Here is a 21,455-nt window from a genome sequence, read left to right on the forward strand (position 1 = left end):
ATTAACAACATGGAATCTTAAAGTCGCCAATGAGTCTCAGATTTTATGGTAATACGGGCAGCAATTGGCGTGTGGTTAAACACCAATTTAATCTGCAGTAAATTTTGGGGATCAATCAGATTCACATAAGGCTGTGATGCTCCAAACAGCGGCATGTCCCGAAGCAATTTCTGTGCTTAATTCGTTTAAATTTGCAAACGATGAAGATAGTAAAAATTTTAACACAGTAATTTGAAGATTTGATGAACATTGCACCCCCAGAAAGAGTGAAATTTATGAACGCTATGTGTTTAGATCCAGTTTACAGAAGGACAGTTACTCTCACCTCGCCTCGGGGGTTCAGCTCTTTTGTCCATGCTTGGACTAAGGTTTATGAGGTAAGGAGCGGAGCAGCCCGGCAGACCCCATATGAGCTTCTCTGAGTAGGCTATTGTGGAGCAAGTGCCGCTTGATAGTGCTGTCGAAAACCCCTTCCAGCACTTGGCTATAATCGAGAGTAAACTGATGGGGTGATAAATGGCTGGGTTAGATTTGTCCTGCTTTTTGTGTACAGGATATACCTGGGCAATTTTCCACATTGTCAGTGTTGTAACTGTACTGCCACAGTTTGGTTAGAGGCGGAACTAGTTTTGGAGCACAAGTCTTTTAATACTTTTGCTGGAATGTTGTCAGCCTTTGTAATATCCAATGCCTGCAGCCATTTCATACTATCGAGATTGGCACCTGTAATGCCAGGTCCTTCAGGAGGTGGCCGAGATCGATCCTTCACTCAACGCTATTGCGCTGATGTATTGGGCTCCCCAATCATTATCTGGGAATATTTGTGGTGCCTCCTCCTCCAGTTAGTCGTTTAATTGTCCACCACCATTCATGACTGGATGTGGCAGGACTGCAGAGCAGACATATGATCTACTGGTTGTGGGATCTGTTCCATCCAGTACAGTGGTGGAACCATACAACACGATGTAGGGCATCCTCAATGTGAAGGCAGGACTTCATCTCCACAAGAACTGTGTGGTGGTCATTCCTACCAACACTGCCATGGACAGATGCATCTGTGACAGGTAGCTTGATGAGGATAAGGTCAAGAAGGTTTCTGCCTCTTGTTGGTTCCCTTACCACCTCCCACAGATCTAGTCTGGTAGCTGTGTCCTTTAAGACACAGACAGCTCAGTCGATAGTGGTGTTACTAAGCCACCCGAGGTTTTGGACAGTGAAGTCCCCCACCCATAGTATAGTCTATGTCCTTTCCACCCTGGGTATGTTCATGCTGTTCAATGTTCAAAATGGATGAGTACTGGTTCATCAGCTGAAGAGGAGGCAGTAGGTGATAATCAACAAGAAGCTTCCTTCCCCTGGTCTGACATGATGCCACGAGACTTTGTTGTGTCGATGCCCTTGGCAATGCTCCTCAGTGACTGGGACATGAATGCTGTGCCATAATTGTTTTTGAACAGAAACCGAGTGCACAAAAGAGCAAGGATATTTCTACTGTTCTTTTGAAATTCATCAGTGTGTTTCCAATGACAACCTAATAGTCTAGCTGCACTCTTTTCCTCCTTCCCAGTACTTTGAGAGAGGCACTACTCCACAACACTTGCCCAGTCATGACAGCCACTTCACCTTGTCTGTTTCAAGGCCCATTCTCCAAAGTGTTTGCACAGCAGGGTGCTGTTTGCAAACTAGGAGCATGGCTTGCAAGCAGCCAAACAGGTTCATTTAAACTTTAAGGATTTGAAAGTTCAGTTGCTCCTCTAACTGCATCTAAAAATTAGCGCAGAGCAAGAGTTGAGCACAGAAGATCAACATCAATCAGACTGGATCCTGACCGAGTCTCCTTGTCATCTGAATGCCTTCGCTACTGGTAATGCTGTGCCCTGAACGTGCACATCATTCTGCATCACAAATATGAGTGCGCACAAATAAATGGACATATCTAAGGTGCTTACACATAATTAGCAACATACAAAATGAAGTTGAGAAGGTAGGATACAGCACAAAACAAACTTACAAAAGAAAATTTACTTTATGACTTTTGTCTGGAAGAAACACTGAAATCTACTCGTTCCATTATAAAAATTGAGTATGATCTTTCAATTCCAACTGGCATTCAATTTAACATCTAAACAGAGTTCAACACTTGAAGCAAAGTTGCACTCTGCTATAGAGTATTGTATAAGTAGAATAAATATATAGGGGGAAAGAGATTTGGAAGTTTGCTTAAAATCTGATGCAACTTTCCCTTCTCCATAATTTTTCTCTCTTTTTCTACCCTTGCCTTCTAATGATGTTAGGTTTTGCCAAGTTACGCCAGGAACTCGGAATTAATTATTTTCCTCTCCTCCTTTAGTGCAAGGCCAATTGTATTGCTCCTCCTTCACCTTGGCTGATATCAGCCAATTCAGCAGCAGCCAGGGGTCAAACGTGTGACTTTCCTGGTCTGCCATAACTCACAGAGTATGTCATTCAGGAAGCAATAGTAAAGCAGCCTTAAAATTTATTGTCATGACAGACTGGCTCTTTTGGACATCAACATGTCATAAATACCCAGTCTTCTAATGAAACAAAGATATATTAGAAAGTGAAACCTAGGAATTAAGTGATAATTTAACTGACAGCCTGATATATCTCAGATGTAGTCTAATTTATGGGATTGATGACAGCTTTTATTTTAACTTTCATTGCAATTTAATTATTGATCAATTTACTTATTTTGCACCTTTTTATGTCTTAGTGAGCTTAGTATTCAAAAGCCATGAGGCAAAGTGGCACATAATCTTTAAGAATCACACTTTCTCTGTATCTTTTGAGAGAGAAATGAGTTCCAGAACAGCAGTTCGGATGAAGGGCAATTAAACTGAAACATTAACCCTATTTTCTCTCTGCAGTGCTGTCTGGCCTGCTGAGTATTTCCAGCATTTTGTTTTTATTTCAGACTTCCAGCATTCGCAGTGTTTTGCTTTTGTTCTCCAAAACTTACCTGTATAATTAGAAACCATTTCCTCAAGCTACTTAAATCAGTCATTCATCAGATAAACAAAATTATTTTACACTGAACATCTGATTGGAGGCCAATAGTTGGATGTGCAGTCGACCGCACTGGATTTATAAAGCAAACACTGCCACTAGGGAGAACTCTGCACATACATTCCTTGCCAGTGTATATTAAAATATTCTGTGTAGGCGCTGAGGAGCCAGGTTCGAATCCCGGCCCTGGGTCACTGTCCGTGTGGAGTTTGCACATTCTCCCCATGTCTGCGTGGGTTTCGCCCCCACAACCCAAAGATGTGCAGGGTAGGTGGATTGACCATGCTAAATTGCCCCTTAATTGCAAAAAAAAATAATGGGGTACTCTAAATTTATATATTTTTTAAAATTAATACTAGACAAAGGTGTTTGTATGTGTGGGGGTTTTGGTTTGAATTCAAACTATGCTTCTATTGTGCTGAGAGAAGTTATGGTGTGAAAAGTAAATAAAAGCAACGGAGAAGCAAAAGTCATTGCATAGCAATTGGGGGCATCTTTGGGATAGGAAACCTTTTTGAGTTTAATTTTAACTGAATTCATTGGCAGTTAAAAGTTAAAAAAAAAAAAAATTTAGAGTAGCCAATTCATGTTTTTCCAATTAAGGGGCAATTTAGCATGGCCAATCCACCTAGCCTGCACATCTTTGGGTTGTGGGGACGAAACCCACGCAAACACGGGGAGAATGTGCAAACTCCACACGGACAGTGACCCACAGCCGGGATCGAACCTGGGACCTCGACGCCGTGAGGCTGCAGGGCTAACCCACTGCGCCACCGTACTGCCATCGGCAGTTAAAAGTTAAGAAGCCGGAGAATGAACATCTCTCAGATCTGCCAGAAGAAAAGCTGGACAGGACAAGGGGATTGCAAAAAGGCAGACTTCCCAAAGAACCAGATAAAGTCCAGACAACTAGTGAATTGGGACAGAATGAATGTCTTCGGAAGACCAAAGTTAAGGGGACAGAGGCCAAGAAGTTGTAAAAGAGTTATTCAAGGGAAAGCAGATAAATTTCTGAATTGAAGACACAGCGGCAGCACCTAGATTTAAAGCAGACCACAGAGGTAAAGCAAAAGTCTGCTGCCATCTTATTCGGGTCTGGGAGTCGATAGTTAAAGCACTTGCAAAGAGGTAATTGACGACAAAGGAATCCTGAGGAGGCACAAAATCTGGAAGCAAAATCTCGAGGGAAGCAGCTGAGGGAAAGCATTATTTAAAGGAGATTTGAAAGTCTTTCTTTTTCAAAGTGGAGTTTGACATCACCTGTGTGGAAGCTGGAATTCCTGGAATTCAATGAGACAAGGGGCTCGATTCTCCATCGGCGGGATCCTCCGTTTTGCTGACAATGCGCTCATGCCTGCAGATTTCCCGATGGCGTGGGAGTGTCCACAGTGGGAAGCCCCATTGGCCGGCTGACGGGACGGAAGATCCCAGTGCCGGCGAGGGCGCTCCACACCAGAAAACGAGTGCAGCGGGACGGAGAATCCCACCCACGTGTCTCACGGTATACAAATCATCTGGATGGATTGCGAGGAGAAATACACAGAACTTCACTTGGGTTCAGAGTGGAGTGTATCTGACCACAGCCAGCCTATGGGTGCGATCTTCCAGCCTTGCTGTGCTCTCGCTCAAGCGAAACGTGGCCGGTAAATAGATGGAGAGGCCAAAAGCAAAAACCACGCCAGGTGCAACCGGCTCGCTCCCAAAGGCAAAATCGAGATTTTCCGTAGCATGGCTAGAAACCAATTATCACCTTTTAAGCCCAATTTCCATACAATTCACGGCCTCCCCAGCAAGTGTTCACGCTGGTGCCAATTAATACTCCTTTTGAAAAACTCAAATCTGGTGGAAGGGCTTCGGTGGCTGGCAGAGGAGGTGTGTAGCCATTGTTGGTCACAGGCAAAGAGACTGGGGAGGGGGGGGTCTGGGATTGCCACTCCAGTGCTTGGTGGGGGGTGCCCCAGCGATTGCCGAGACCTCTGGCTGTGCGGTTGAACGCTACTGCTGATGGGGAATTCGCAATCGTGGTTAAGTGAGCATTTAACACACCCAAGTGGATTCCTGTGGGTGGTGGCTCATGTAGCATGTTGGACTTATTGCCTAGAATCCCAATCACACCTTGATGCCTAAACACTGCGGGAGGCAACACCACACACACGCAGCAGCCAACATCCGAACACCCAGGGGTTGGGACACAGCTCCGGGGACATGCCACAGCCAGAGGGTGGGTGGATGCTACGGGAGATGCCTGGAGAGATGGGCTAAGGGATCGGAGGTCAGCCCACATTGCGGAAGTGAGTCACCGAGGCATCATACTGGTTGTGCACAAAGGTGTTTAATATGTTTTACAATCCTCCACTCTCCCGATGGTGCTGCCCTCCAAACGCCACCACCTCCCTTCCCGCCCCTACCTACCCCAAACCTTCCCCCAGTGATCTTTAACGTGTTTGTCCCTCCTAGCTCTACCACTAAGACTAGGTGTTTCCCCAGGATGCACATCTGAGGTGGAGCCAGCCAGCTGCTTACCTTGTCCCATGGCCTCTGATGCTCCTGACACGCGCCCTCTGGGGCTCGGAGAGCCCGGTTCACTTGTCGGTGGTACATGCACAGCCGTGCCGCCCTGTCCTGTGTGCTAACTTCGAGATGTGGCCTCACCAGAGGGGTGGAACTCCGGGGGAACTGGTGCCCACAGTCGCCACTCCATGGTCGGTCCGGGTTGGCAGCCAGTGTACCCTCTTCCCGGTTGGTACACCTAGAACCCAGGGGTTCACCATGGGAGGGAGTGGCTGGTTCGGGTCCCAGCTGCCCGTGCATCATCAGGCTCTGCCAGCTCTTGCGGTTCCCCATGCTCTGCACCACTGTGTCGACGTCCACAGCAATGCTCGTCAGTGACTGGGACAAGCTCTGCAGCATCTCCGCCATGCCCATCCGAGAGCGGGTCATTTCCTGCAGCACCTCATCAAGGTCGGCCGGGAACTCGGGTGACACCCTGAGCAAGGCAGACATTCTGACAAGACCCTCAGCCATGGATGTCACCAACTGCACGATGCCTTGGATACCTTCACTCATGGTGCCGACATTGAGCCCCAGGCTTTCCACTGTGGCTGCCACCCTAGCAGTGTTAGCCCCACTGCCACGCATTGCTGTCACCATCTCCTGTGCCTGTAGCCTCTGGAACTTCTCCAATAGGCTACGAACCTGCTGGAGTGACACTGAAATCTCCCCCTGAATGTCCCGGCTGCACCCTTTCATCTTAATCAGCCCAGAGTACCTCAGCATCAGGCTGGGATCCCAATTGGGTCCTGGGATCCAGCAGAACTCCAACTGCTGTCTCGCCTGAGGGGTTCCTGCCTCATCAGCAGTGTGGTGCTCATCAGATTATGCCCCAAAAGCCTGTCCACTAATATGTCTCACAGAGGTGTGTGTATCTGCGCTGGTGAAGTGTGGGGACGACAGCTGTGCCGCGACTATAACGGTTGCCTCCTCGAAGCTCTCTTCCAATGTTGTCTCCTCGGAGTCAGGAGAGGGTGATGCCCGGTGATTCCTCACCTCTGTGGTGTCCGCCAGCTTCCATGTGGGTAACAGATCGGTTCTCGGCCACCCCCGTCACCTCCAGGGCACGCTCCTCGAAGGAGGTGAGGATTCTTAAATCAGGCATTCCTCCGCCAGTCTGGGCCCTCTCCCACTCGCTACCACACTTAGAAATGTTTCCAGAGAATTGCACCCTATGCATTTAAAGGGACTATGTGTTACTAAGACCATTGTGATCTAAGAAATAATTTGTAACCCGCGCTAACCTTAAAATCTGTATATATTTGTGAAACTAAGGTGGGGGTGGGGGAAAAGTAAAGGAGTATTGTTTAATAATCAGACTTTTCATGTTTAATACATGTTTATTCTCTTGTTAAAACTAATTAGTGGCCCCGACTCTGTTCCTCCTCATTTTATAAAACAAAAAGTTAAAAGTTACGGCCTTTTGAGCAAGGGTTCCATTCTGGGATCTTGCCATTAAGCTAGAACGGCAACTGGGATCGTAACAGACGCCACGTCAAACGACTCACCTGGCATTCAGCATCAGTGCTCTCCTTAAACAAGGTAAGTAGTTAATAACATCAAAGCAACTGATTTTAAAAATCCGTAGTTTTATCATAATGGAGGAAATGTAATTTTCCACAAGTATAAAATTTCTTCTCCAGAACCAGAGTGGTTTTTCAGCAGGAGTCTGGAACTTAAATGCCAGCAAAAATTCAAGGGGTTTTACAGTGTGACTAAGAGAAAATAAAAGGGCAAATTCTCACAAACTCAGCAATTTCTAATTGACCGCAGTCAGTATTCTAAAAGTCTAACCCATGGAGAAGTGTAGAATCCATAAAGAGTTCACCAGATGTTTTCGCCATTATTCATCGTTCTATTAACAACAACAAAACAGATGAACTGGTCATTTATCTCATTTACTGTTTTTGGGACCCAGCTGTACTCACATTGGCTGCCATGTTTGCGTCCAAATAAACATTGACTACACATCAATGCAACTCAGGACAGGAAAGACATTTTACAAATGCAGTTTTTCTTCCTAACCCTCTCTATTAACATCTTTATCAAACAAGATATTCAAGTAAACCAAACTGAACTCTTCATCCTTGTGCATTCTCTTCATGACAGTTTTGCAGGTGCCTTTACCTGGTGTAGTGCTGCTATGCAGCATGAAGGCTGCTGAATTTAACTGGGGAAAGACTTCAGGTGGCCTTGGAGGATGCAACCTTGAGGGACAGGTTTTGGAGTGCAACACCTTGGGATGGGTTGCAGTTATCTCAGCTTGCTGGCTGAGACGCAACAGCACTGGTGCTGAAATACTGGTAGAAGCATATATGCTGCTATCCTAGGAGAGAAGCTGTGTGCTCCATGGTACTACTGCCAGACCATCAAAATTACACCCCAGCCGGCAGCACGGTGGCGCAGTGGGTTAGCCCTGCTGCCCCACGGCGCCGAGGTCCCAGGTTCAATCTCGGCTCTGGGTCACTGTCTGTGTGGAGTTTGGACATTCTCCGTGAGTTATGCCCCCACAACCCAAAGATATGCAGGCGAGGTTGATTGGCCACGCTAAATTGCTCCTTAATTGGAAAAAATAAATTGGGTACTCCAAATTTATATATTTTTAAATATTACACCCCAGCAATCCTGGTTATCTTTTGGAGGACAGATTGCTGAACTGTTGAGAATCCTGCAACTCTTTTCCAAACAACACTTCAGATGCATCTGAACCGCACAGACTGCAGCTGTTCAAGAAATCAGATGAAACCACCATCATCCCTGAAGCAATTAGAGATGGGCAATAAATGCCGGCCTAGCCAACGACACCAACATCACATAAATTAATTTTTAAAATATCCCTTTGACCACTGACATCCACACCCAGTCTGAACCTGCATTGCAGCCCAGCACAGATCTCCATCTGAGCTTTATTATTCTCCTCCTATTCCACATTTTCATCAAATACACAACAAATATAAGATAACCAACAATAACAAATACAATATCAATCCCCCAACCAACATCTCCTGCAACATACAAACCCCAACATCACCCCTACGTTCCAAATTCAACAAAACAAAAAAGACCAAAAGAGAATCACCGGTCATCCCATACACAATAAACAATATATTCAACCTCCCCCCACCCCTATCGCCCCCCCCCCCCCCAACTAGTGTTCAATGGCGTCCAATTCTTGAAAGTGTGAGATAAACAATGCCCATGAATTGTAGAACCCTTCCATCCTCCCCTCAGCTCAAACTTCACCTCCTCGAATGTCATATAATTCCAGCAGGAGCCCCCGCCAAGCCGAGGCACAGGGCGGAGAGGCTGACCTCCGCCCCAGCAGGACCCTCCTCGAGGCAAAGACTAAAACATCTGCCCCAACACTGGCCTGGTCCGGCACCCCAGAAATGGCTTCTAGAGTGCCTGGTTCAAAATCACACATACCATCCCCAAGATGACCTTAAAAACAATACCCAGGGAAGCATGGTGGCGCAGTGGGTTAGCCCTGCAGCCTCACGGCACCGAGGTCCCAGGTTCGATCCCGGCTCTGGGTCACTGTCCGTGTGGAGTTTGCACATTCTCCCTGTTTGCGCGTGGGTTTCACGGTAAGTGGATTGGCCACGCTAAATTGCCCCTTAATTGGAAAAAATGAATTGGGTACACTAAATTTATAAAAAAACAATTAAAAAAAACAATACCTGTCCAGCTTCAGACAGGACCAAAACATATGAACATGACTTGCGGGGCTCCCCCCACAACACTCACATACATCCTCCACCCCCTCAAAGACTCGGCTCATCCTTGCCCTCATGAGGTGTACCCTATACATAACCTTCAACTGTATCAGCCCCAACCTCGCGCACGAGGTTGAGGCGTTTACCCTCCAGAGCACCTCACACCACAGACCATCTTCCATAACCTCTCCAAACTCTTCCTCCCACTTGGCTTTGATCCCCTCCATGGACACCCCGTCCTCCCCCAAATTCCTCCCGTAGATCACCGACACCACCCCCTTATCCATTCCCCCCCCGTCGGCAATACCTCTTCCAACAATGTGAAGGTCGGTGCTATGAGGAAGCTCTGAACCTCTTTCTTGGCAAAATTCCAGAGTTGCAGATATCTAAATACTTCCCCCTGCCCAGTCCATATTTCTCCCCCAACTCCTCCAGCCTTGCAAAACGACATCCCAGGAACAAATAATAATAATAATCTTTATTGTCACAAGTCGACTTACATTAACACTGCAATGAAGTTACTGTGAAAAGCCCCGAGTCGCCACATTCCGGCGCCTGCTCGGTTACACAGAGGGAGAATTCAGAATGTTCAAATTACCCAACAGCACGTCTTTCTGGACTTGTGGGAGGAAACCGGAGCACCCGGAGGAAACCCACACAAACACGGGGAGAACATGCAGACTCCACACAGACAGTGACACAAGCCTGGAATCGAACCTGGGATCCTGGAGCTGTGAAGCAACAGTGCTAACCACTATGCTACTGTGTGTTTTGAGAAACTGAATCCAGTTCTCACAAGATCTGGAGATTACTAATACAAAAGCAAAATACTATAGATGCTGGAACTCTGGCATAAAAACGTAACAGTGGGCAGCACGGTGGCGCAGTGGTAGCACTGCAGTCTCACGGCGCTGAGGTCCCAGGTTCGATCCCGGCTCTGGGTCACTGACCGTGTGGAGTTTACACATTCTGCCAGTGTTTGCATGGGTTTCGACCCCACAACCTAAAGATGTGCAAAGTAGGTGGATTGAATACGCTAAATCGTCCCTTAATTGGAAAAAATGAATTGGGTATTCTAAATTTTTTTTATTTTAAATAAATAAATAAAAACATAACAGGTTGAAAAGACTCAGCAGATCTTGCCGCATCTATGGAGAGATAAAGGGAATTAATGCTTCTCTCCTTGTCAATGTACTTTCTTCCTGTGGTGTAATGCAATTTAATTTACAGTGCCTCATCCAAGTGGCTATTACTCATGTGCAAGCGAAACACAACCAGTTCCAAACATGCCTTCACTTGAGATCCATACATGTGCACGTCCAGTACAGGTTGCAGGACTTTTTCAGGATCAGCTGAATTACTGGGGCAACTATAAAACTGTACTTGGATCTTCTAGATCAAGGGTGAAAACATAGATGTTCTTAATCCCTGGATAAACTGAATTAGCCAAAAAGCAAGCATGTCACTTCTCTGGCTAGTTGTGATTGAAATATGATCTGTATGAATACCAATAAACATGTTGTAGGAGTGGCAAAATTATAAAAACAGACAGCAGCAATAAATAAAGTGTATAAGACAAGTTTGGAAAACTGTGTTCTTGGGCTATGCATAGTAATGATAAAAAAAGGTTTCAAATTACAAATAGCATATTAAAACAAACTGCATACAGTTCCAAATAAGATGAAGACACAGGCAAATGAGTGTATAAAAGGACAAGTACTTAGTAAACTTTTCAATCACAATCGAATCAAAAAAATCTAGAATCCCCATTTATTTCAAGGGCATACTTAGTGAACACTAATGCAAAAAATAAAATTTGAGTGGAAACAGCCCATCTGTGCAAGAGCACCTAGCTACATACAATGGAGAAGTGTTGATTGAGATACTGACAGTTTGCTACAGTCCTTCAGTCTAAAAACAGATGCAACATATGGAATTAATCTGCACAAGCCAGTCTGCCACAAGCTCAAAAAATGCGGCTGGGAGTAAAAGAAAATACTTTGATAAGGACAAATAATATACATCATGGTGTTTTAAGGAACTCAAGGGATATCTTACTGATGAATACCTTCATAAAGTAATTCATAAGGTTAGCATTTCTGATCTTTGTTACTTATGGGGTAGCTCTCTTTTCCTGTGGGTATTACGTTACAACAATGCCTTTCAATATTTTAGCAGTTTAAAATCATTCTTAATTGTCAATTTGTTCAGTTTTAAATAGCTGTGACAAAGCATAGTAGAAATAAAGGGGGGGGGGGGGGGGGAAATTCTGCAATCAACTGAATTATGTATTAGATCTGGGCCAGGAATTATCTCAAATTAAACCAGACTTTGAGAAACTGCTGATTTCTTATCAACTATTAAAATACTTACAAAAAGCATAGGTTTAATGCATCTCACTAAATGCACCAAGGTGAACAAGTCAACAAACTCAAAATTCACAATGCTCAAGTGCTTCAAAAGTTAAAAAATTGAATTGCCCAGTAATACTAAAATATCTTTGCAGACAATAGTAATTGTGCAATTCCTGCTGTAATGCAATCTATAGACAGTTGACGTGTTTTTAAGACCAATATACCCACAGGGTAGCTGTCCTCTGGCTTCAGTCCAACGTCTGACAAATTCTCATACCACATTTTGAAACATTCGGTTTCATTCTGTTTGTAAGGCTGGTTTAGCACAGGGCTAAAGAGCTGGCTTTTAAAGCAGACCAAGGCAGGCCAGCAGCACGGTTCAAGTCCCGTACCAGCCTCCCCAAACAGGCGCTGGAATGTGGCGACTAGGGGCTTTTCACAGTAACTTCATTGAAGCTTACTCGTGACAATAAGCGATTTTCATTTTCATTTCATTAATTGGAATCCTTACACAACAGACACACTATTATGGAAACCTGGATACAAGTTATTCAACACCAATCAGGATTGAGGTTGAACTTGTTGCCTTTTTGACGGCTTGATAAATTGCGCTTTACAGATTTATCATTAAAAAGTCTGGGCGACTGGCAACATTAGCCCCTGCTTTTGAAAAATGTGTCTCACATTAGGTTCTGTTTGTTCCTGTTCTCCTCCATCAACCAATTGATACACATTCACACTATCACTTTAAGGTGACCTTGTAAATCAAATGCAGTGCTGCAGTTCTTTGCGAGATAAAAAGCACAATTGCAAAAACTTGCAGTCAAGTACAATCTCTTGGTAAGTAAATCTAGTCAAATTCTAATCTCCCAATTTTCTCAAGAGGAGCAGGTCTTCACTTACCTGTAAGATAGTCAGCACCAGCCCACTGAATGACCCTTAAAGAAAACAACATCCAAAAGTTAGAAATTCAAATAGTATAAACAAAACAGCTGGTGGGGCAAGTTATTGGCAAAACCAAACCATTGAAGAAATACGACGTATATCTGATCATTTGAAGTCATTCCTACACACTGAAAATTTGCATTATCCAGTCACATGAAATAAGCAAAATAAATAACTGAACAATATGGGAATTTAGTCTTTAAAATAATTAAATACCTTGAATTAAGCAAATCTAAATTGATTGTACATGAGAGCATCATTATCATAGAAATTCTGATTGTTCTTGCAGGTTATCATCACTGCAAGTTGCTCCAGTAATCCAATTGCCTAAAACCATCCAATCCTCTACAAATAGACTGGATTTTGGTACTGGTTACCAAAACACTGACATGGGTATTTTAAAAATGTCTTTGGGTATCATCCCAATGATTGGGGGGCCGCAGACACGGGGAGAATATGCAAACTCCACATGGACAGTGACCCAGGGCCAGGATTCGAACCCGGGTCCTCAGTGCCACAGTCCCAGTGTAACCAATGTGCCACATGCCACCTCCCACAACCCAAAGATGTGCAGGTTAGGTGGATTGGCCATACTAAATTGCCTCTTAATTGGAAAAAAGTTTTAAAAATAAATCACAATACAATCTACCCTCGTAAAATGGCATTATTCCAATTAATTTATGCGGAAGTGTCCACTTCCAAACTTTAAATATCAATTTAACCTTTTAGAATCAAAGCTAGATTTTACTGGGTGTATTCATCGTGCATCTGTTTCCACAGGCTTAAAAGCATCAAATTATGCTCTTTGAGATTAGAGCAGCTAAAAATTAATTTCTGTGGAGGATTTCAATGCACACTCCTGCACTTAACTTTAAAGGATGAAATGTCTTTAAACAATAAAAGCGTTTATTTAAAGCTTTATTTACAACATGGTAATCGAAATAATGTCAAGACAGACTGGCAGATAATTTGCCTCCCGTGGACATGTGTTTCACAATGATAATAATCTTTATTGTCACAAGTAGGCTTACATTAACACTGCAATGAAGTTACTGTGAAAAGCCCCTAGTCGCCACATTCCGGCGCCTGTTTGGGTACACCGAGGGAGACTTCAGAATGTCCAAATTACCTAACAGCACGTCTTTCATGACTTGTGGGAGGAAACCAGTAGACCCGGAGGAAACCCACGCAGACACAGGGAGAACGTGCAGACTCCGCACAGACAGACAGTGATCCAAGCCAGGAACCGAACCTGGCACCCTGGCGCTGTGAAACAACAGTGCTAACCACTGTGCTACCATGCCGCCCAAATTCAAAATCATGTACACAGTGTAACTTTACAACCATTTAAATTAATGATTGGAAAGACAGGCACAGAATGCCTCCAAATTTCCAAAATGTGTTCCTGGAAACACATCAATTTATGTGTACCATCATGAACTGGTTTACCTATCTTTGAAAGGTTATCTTGCTCTTTTGCATGAAGATGGTGTAGTTTAGTTATCTTTCAGTAAAAAGCACAATCAAAATTGGATTTCACATATACACTTTAAGATGACAACACGGTCATGGGCCAGGGTTTAAAAACTCCACAAAGTGTATTATGGAGTTCACCTGACCTATAACTTTTTGTGTTGAATTTGGCTTGGGTGAGCACACGAGCCTACCCTTCAGGTGTTATTCAACAGTCTCCCAAGACACTTTATTCAAAAACAAGCTTTATTCTAAGAATTTAGTTAACATTGTATAAAGGCACACAGCAAAATTTTTTATCAATTACAAACATAAAGACCCCACACAGCTACAGTGATTTATGTATAACCCTTACTGAATATCCCCTTCAAATTCCAATTCAAAAACAAAATCCAATAAACCAAAAACCCCTTTTTAAGGGCATGGCCCAGCACTCTGCACTCTCATTCAAATAAGACTGGCTTTTGATCCCGAGATTCTGATCCCATCTCATCAGCAGGTTTAAACCCTTCTGGAAAGCATATTATATCTTTTAAGTTATCAAAACAGCAGGCAGCTATAATCAATGGGTTTTTTCTTCGAACAACTCTTTAAAATTAAAATAGAGAGACAGGCCAAAACACTTCTTTTTTCTGTCCGAGGCCACAGCAGCCAAATGTGAAAGCAAAACCAAAAAAAAACAGCTCGCAGAGCCACAACCCAGTTCGACCCACACAATGACATCACGGAAGCCATGTGATAAGACCAAAACCTTTCTTAAAGGGACACTCACATGACAGTAGTGGGCTATGAGTCGCAGAATACAAGCTATAAAAGCTCCAAAAGATCATCAGGCAACAAAATTCCAAGCAGAAATAGAAACAGAAAATGCCAGAAATACTCAGCAAGTCTGGCAGCATCTGTGAAGTGTAAAGAGAGAGGACAGAGTAAATATTTCTGGGGAAAGTTGGAAAAACAGGTAGAGGGGGAGAAGATGGGATAAAAAAAAATAAAAGTGAAGGCCTGTGGGATTGAAGGCAGGAGAGTTTAAATCATAGAAGGTTTGATGTTGCAAGTCTTAAGGGAATGGCAACAGAACATACGAATATACGTACATACGAATTAGGAGCAGAAGCCACTCAGCCTCTTGAGCCTGCGGTGCTATTAAATACGATCATGGCTGATATGATTGAAACATCAACCCCACATTCCTGCCTACCCCTGATAACTTTCACCCATTTGTTAATCAATAATCTAGCACTGGCTTAAAAATATTCAAAGATGCTGCTTCCACTGCCCTTTGATGGAGAGCTCCAGAGATTTACAACTCTCTGAGACAATTTTTTAAAAACTTATCTCTGTCTTAAATTAGCAATCCTTTATTTTTAAACAGTGACCCCTGTTCCAGATTATCTGACAAGAGGAAACATCCTCCACATCCACCGTGTCAGGAGCTTAAAGATATTGATCAAGTCACCTCTTTTCCTTCTAAACTCTTGTAGATACAAACCTAATCTCGACAACCTTTCCTCATGACACAACCCTGCTCATTCCTGGTATTAATCAAACCTTCTTTGAACTTCTTCGAATGCATTTATATATTTCGTTAAATAAGGACACCAATACTGTACACAATACTCCAGATATAGTCTCATCAATGCTCTGTACAACTGAAGCATTGCCTCCACACTTTTGTAATCCTCACCAATAAACAATAATATTCTATTAGAACCATAGAAAGGTTACAGCACAGGAGGCCATTTGGCCCATTTTGTCCATGGAGTCCAAGGACACCCAGCAGCCCTTTCGATCCCATCTTCCTGCACCTGATCGATAGCCCTGTAGCTTACACACTTAAAGTTCAAATTCAGGTATTTTTTTAATATAAATTTAGAGTACCCAATTAATTTTTTCCAATTAAGGGACAATTTAGCACGGCCAATCGACCGACCTTGCACATCTTTTGGGTTGTGGGGGCGAATCCCACACAGACACGGGGAGAATTTGCAAACTCCACACGTCAGTGACCCAGAGCCGGGAGCGAACCTGGGACCTCGGCGTCATGAGGCAGCAGGGCTAACCCACTGCGCCACCGTGCTGCCCTCAAATTCAGGTATTTTTAAAAAGAGTTTTTAATTTTTTAAATTTAGATTACCCAATTATTTTTTCCAATTAAGGAACAATTTAGCATGGCCAATCCACATATTCTGCACATTTTTGGGTTGTGGGGGCGAAACCCACACAGACACGGGGAGAATGTACAAACTCCACATGGACAGTGACCCAGAGCCGGGATCGAACCTGGGACCTCAGCGCCGTGAGGCGGCTGTGCTAACCACTAGGCCACCGTGCTGCCCTTAAAAAGTGTTAGGATCTCTGCCTCCACTACCAACTCAGGCAGCGAATTCTAGACTTCCATTACCCTCTGCGTAAAAAGCTTCTTCCTCATGTCCCCTCCACATCATCTATCACTAATCTTGAATCTATGTCTCCAGGTTCTAGAATTCTCCTCCAAAAGAAATAATTTTTTCCTGTCCATGCTATCTCGGCCCCTCATAATTTTGTACACCTCGGGCAGCACGGTGGCACAGTGGTTAGCATTGCTGCCTACGGCGCTGAGGACCCGGGTTCGAATCCTGGCCCTGGGTCACTGTCCATGTGGAGTTTGCACATTCTCCCCATGTCTGCGTGGGTTTCACCCCCACAACCCAAAGATGTGCACGATAGTTAGATTGGCCACTCTAAATTGCCCTTTCATTGGAAAAAATAATTGGGTATTCTAAATTTATATTTAAAAAAAAAATAAAAATTTGTACACCTCAATTGGGTATTCTAAATTTATATTAAAAAAAAAAAATTTGTACACCTCAATTAAGTCCCCCCTCAGCCTGTACCAAGGAAAATAACCCCAACCCATCCAATTTCTCCTCGTAGCCACACTTTCCTAGCCCCGGCAATATTTTTTCTCATTCTTTGATGTTCTTGATATTCTTTCCAATCTTGACCTGCCTCTTGTTTTTGCACAAATATATGATTTTTCTTTTAACTTTAATGCTGTCTTTAACTTTTTTCATTAACCACGGATAATGTGGGCTCCCCTTGGAATTTTTATTTCTCATTGGAATGCGAATATTCTGTGTATTCTGAAATATCCCTTTAAATGTCTGCCACTGAAACTCTATTGATTTATCCCTTAAGCACATTTGTAAGTTCACACTAGCTAGCTCCGCTTTCATTCCCTCATAATTGCCCTTATTTAAGTTTAAAATACTAGTCTTGGATGCATTTTTCTCTCCCTCAAACGGAATGCTAAATTCAACCATATTATGATGGCTGCTACCTGGGAGTGCCTTTACTATGAGGTTATCAATGAATCTTACCTCATTGCACAAAACCAGGTAGTACAGCCAACTCTCTGGTCGGCTCCAGAAACTTTCCCAAAACATTCTGTGAACTCCTCATTTATGCTTGGCCCACCTTATTTGTTCCAAGTAGATTAAAATCCTCCATGATTGTCACCGTACCTTTCTGACAAGCTCCCATTATGTCTTCTTTTATACTTTGTCCAAACGTGCAGTTACAATTAGGTACACAATTAGTACACCAGTCCAAGAAGTGACTTCTTGTACTTCTCATTTCCCACCTGAACCAAAACTGTTTCTACATCCTGGTTCCCTTTCTAATGCACATCCCTCCACTTATTCCTAACTTCCTAAACGTCGCATACCCTTCAATATTCAGGTCCCAATCTCTGTCACCCCGTGGCCATGTCTCAGGGCAGAAAAGAAAAAGAGATGTGCCTGGATTAGATTTGAATTATTATTGTCACATGTTCTAGTATACAGTGAAAAGTATTGTTTTTTGCATGCTGTACAAACAATGCATATCGTACATAAGGAAGGAAGGAGAGACTGCAGAATATAATGTTACAGTTATAGCAAGGTGTAGAGAAAAGATCAACTTAATACGAGGTAGGTCCATTCAAAAGTCTGATGGCAGTAGGGAAGAAGCTGTTCTTGATTCGGTTGGTACGTGACCTCAAACTTTGGTATCTTTTTCCTGACGGAAGAAGATGGAAGAGAGTATGTCCGGGGAGCGTGGGGTCCTTAATTATGCTGGCTGCCTTTCTGAGGCAGTGGGAATTATAGATAGAGCCGATGGATGGGAGGCTGCTTTGCGTGGTGGATTGGGCTACATTCACGACCTTTTGTTATTTCCTGCAGTTTTAGGCAGAGCAGGCTCCATACCAAGCTGTGATACAACCAGAAAGAATGCTTTCTATGGTACATCTGTAGAAGTTGGTGAAGGTCATAGCTGACATGCCAAAGTTCCTTAGTCTTCTGAGAAAGTAGAGTCATTGGTGGGCTTCCCTAACTTCCCTATAGTGTCGGCATGGGGGGGATCAGGACAGGCTGTTGGTGATCTGTACACCTAAAAACTTGAAGCTCTCGACCCTTTCTACTTTGTTTCCATTGATGTAGACGGGCATGTTCTCCTCTATGCTTCCTGAAGTCGATGACAATCTCCTTCGTTTTGTTGACATTGAGGGAGAGATTATTGTCGTTGCTCCAGTTCACCAGATTCTCCATCTCATTCCTATACTCTGTCTCGTCATTGTTTGAAATCTGACCCACTACGGTTGTGTCATCAGCAAATTTGAAAATCGAGTTGGAGGGGAATTTGGCCACACAGTCATAGTTACATAAGGAGTACAGTAGGGGGCTGAGGACACAGCCTTGTGGGGAACCGGTGTTGAGGATAATCGTGGAGGAGGTGTTGTTGCCCATCTTTACTGATTGTGGCCTGTGGGTTCGAATGTTCAGGATCCAGTCGCAGAGGGAGGAGCCTAGGCCGAGGCCACGGAGTTTGGAGATGAGTTTCGTAGGAATGATGGTGTTGAAGGCTGAGCTGTAGTCAATAAATAGGAGTCTGACATAGGTGTCTTTGTTATCTAGGTTTTTCAGGGTAGAGTGCAGGGCCATGGAGATGGCGTCTGCTGTGGACCTGTTGCAGCGGTAGGAGCTGTGAAGGAACTGTACTAAGCACTGTGCTACCGTGCGTGAGGCAAGGTTTTACACAGAGGGTGGTAAATATATGGAATGCGCTGCCTGGGGAGTGGTGGGAGCAGGTATGATAGCGGCACTTAAGGGGCATAAGGGGCATTGAGACAAATATATGAATTAGGTGGGATTGGAAGGATACGGACTCCGTAAGTGCATACGGTTTTAGTTTAAACAGGTAGCATGGTCTGCGCAGGCTTGGAGGGCCGAAGGGCCTGTTCCTGTGCTGTATTGTTTGTTCTTTGAGACCCACGCAGACACGAGGAGAATGTGCAAACCCCACACAGACAGTAATCCGGGGCCAGGATTGAACCCAGGTCCTCAGCGCCGTAAAACAGAGGTGCTAACCACTGTGCCACCGTAATTCACTGTTTCACCAAAAGAGAGTAATTAGGGTCTTGGGATAGTGAAAAGAGAGGATGTAAAGGGGCAGGTATTACAGCTTCTGCACTTGAAAGAAAAAGGTAAGGTGCTGTGGGAAGGGAGGGCATGTTGGGGTGATTGAGGAGTTGAAAAGGGGGCAGTGGAGGGAGTTGTCCTAAATTTCTAAATAGTCTATGTGTAAGCAAAAAAGGGCCGGCACAAACATCTCCACATAGCTTGAAGAAAACTGCATGGCTTTTAAAAGGTTAATGTCGGTCAGTACATGATAAAACATGTACTGGTTTAGCTCACTAAGCTAAATCGCTGGCTTTTAAAGCAGACCAAGCAGGCCAGCAGCACGGTTCAATTCCCGTACCAGCCTTCCCGGACAGGCGCCGGAATGTGGCGACTAGGGGCTTTTCACAGTAACTTCATTGAAGCTTACTCGTGACAATAAGCGATTTTCATTTCAAAACAGTCTGCAGTGCTGCCAGAGGTCAAATGAAAAAAGGATATATTGGACATCTATATCAGGAAAACATCCATCTAAACTTTTATTTTTTGGGGCAATTTAGCGTGGCCAATCCACCTAACCTGCACATCTTTGGGTTGTGGGGGTGAAACCCACACAGACACGAGGAGAATGTGGAAACGCCACACGGACAGTGACCCAGGGCCGGGATTCGAATCCGGGTCCTCAGCGCCATAGGCAGCAATGCTAATTACTGTGCCACATGCCACCCACACTGAATGAAAATCGCTTATTGTCACGAGTAGGCTTCAGATGAAATTACTGTGAAAAGCCCCTAGTCGCCACATTCCAGCGCCTGTTCGGGGAGGCTGTTACGGGAGCCTAACTACCACCTAAACTTGTTTGAAAGTTGCACATTGTATTTTTCAGAAATCTGGTGCATAAAATTGAGTACTCAATTCATTTTGGTGTGTATTGGTATGGATATGAGCACTGCCATTGGTGCAGAGCACTGGCTTCCCATTGGCTCTGTCTGGTCATGTGCCTCTCGTCCGATTGGTTGGGACTAGTCATGTGACTGTTCTCCAATTGGTCGAGAGGTGAGTAGGCCCTGCCTCTGTAAGTACCCAGAGTTCTCGGCGGTCGGCCATTCTCTATAGTCGACCACCGGGCTAAAAACTAGCTGATTAAAGTCACAGTTCGGATCTTAATTGTGTCTTGAGTCGAATTGATGGTACATCATGGTGCATTAATCTTGCTGTCTTAAACTCACCAATACCTGTATCACAAGCACTGATATATCCTTTTACGGAGTACCTTTAATGTAGTAAACCCTCAGAATGAACTTCACATGAGAGTTCTCAAACCAAATTTAGCAAGGTTAGGTGATCAAAAACATTGGCCAAAAGATTACGGTTTTAAGGAACATCTCAAGAGAGAAGAGGTAGAGAGGTGGAATGATTAAGAGATGGAATTACAGGGATTAGAAACTCGGAAGCTGAAGGCATGGCCTCCATTGGTGGAGCAATTGAAATCAGGGATACACAGGTGACCAAAATTGGAGGAACAGATTTCTTGGGGGCGTTGCGTGAGATTACAGAGACAGGGAGGGGGCTAAGGCCCTGGAGGACTTAACAATTTACTGGAATTCTTTGAGGACATTAAAAGCGCGGTGGACATGGTCTATCCGAATTTCGAGAAGGCATTCGACAAGGTGCCGAACAAAAGGCTATTGCCTAAGATAAATGTGCGCGCCGTTACGGGTAACTTATTAGCACAGATAGGGGATTGGTTGGCTAACAGAAAGCAAGGAGTGCAGATAAATGGATGTTTTTTCGGGTTGGCGATCAGTAGCTACTGGTGTGTCTCAGGGATCAGTATTGGGACCACAATTGTTTACAATTTACATAGATGATTTGAAGTGTAATGAGTCAAAGTTTAAAGAGTAGTCTTACACAAAGTAGAGTGGTAGAGCAAAGTGTGCAAAGGACACAAAGTCTGCAGAGAGACATAGATA

The 21,455-nt window shown here is 44.1% G+C and overlaps 1 protein-coding gene across 1 annotated transcript in view; it reads right to left on the bottom strand.

Moving 5' to 3' along the window:
• Window positions 1-21,455, bottom strand: part of LOC119956611 (ABC transporter B family member 1-like) — a 309,180-nt gene that overhangs the window by 186,455 nt on the left and 101,270 nt on the right. Inside the window, exon 11 of the mRNA XM_038783984.1 lies at window positions 12,551-12,585. Coding sequence (XP_038639912.1) covers window positions 12,551-12,585 — 35 coding nt within the window. The remainder of the gene's footprint in view (window positions 1-12,550; window positions 12,586-21,455) is intronic.

Source organism: Scyliorhinus canicula, chromosome 1 (assembly GCF_902713615.1).
Source record: "Scyliorhinus canicula chromosome 1, sScyCan1.1, whole genome shotgun sequence".
Lineage (NCBI taxonomy): Eukaryota > Metazoa > Chordata > Chondrichthyes > Carcharhiniformes > Scyliorhinidae > Scyliorhinus > Scyliorhinus canicula.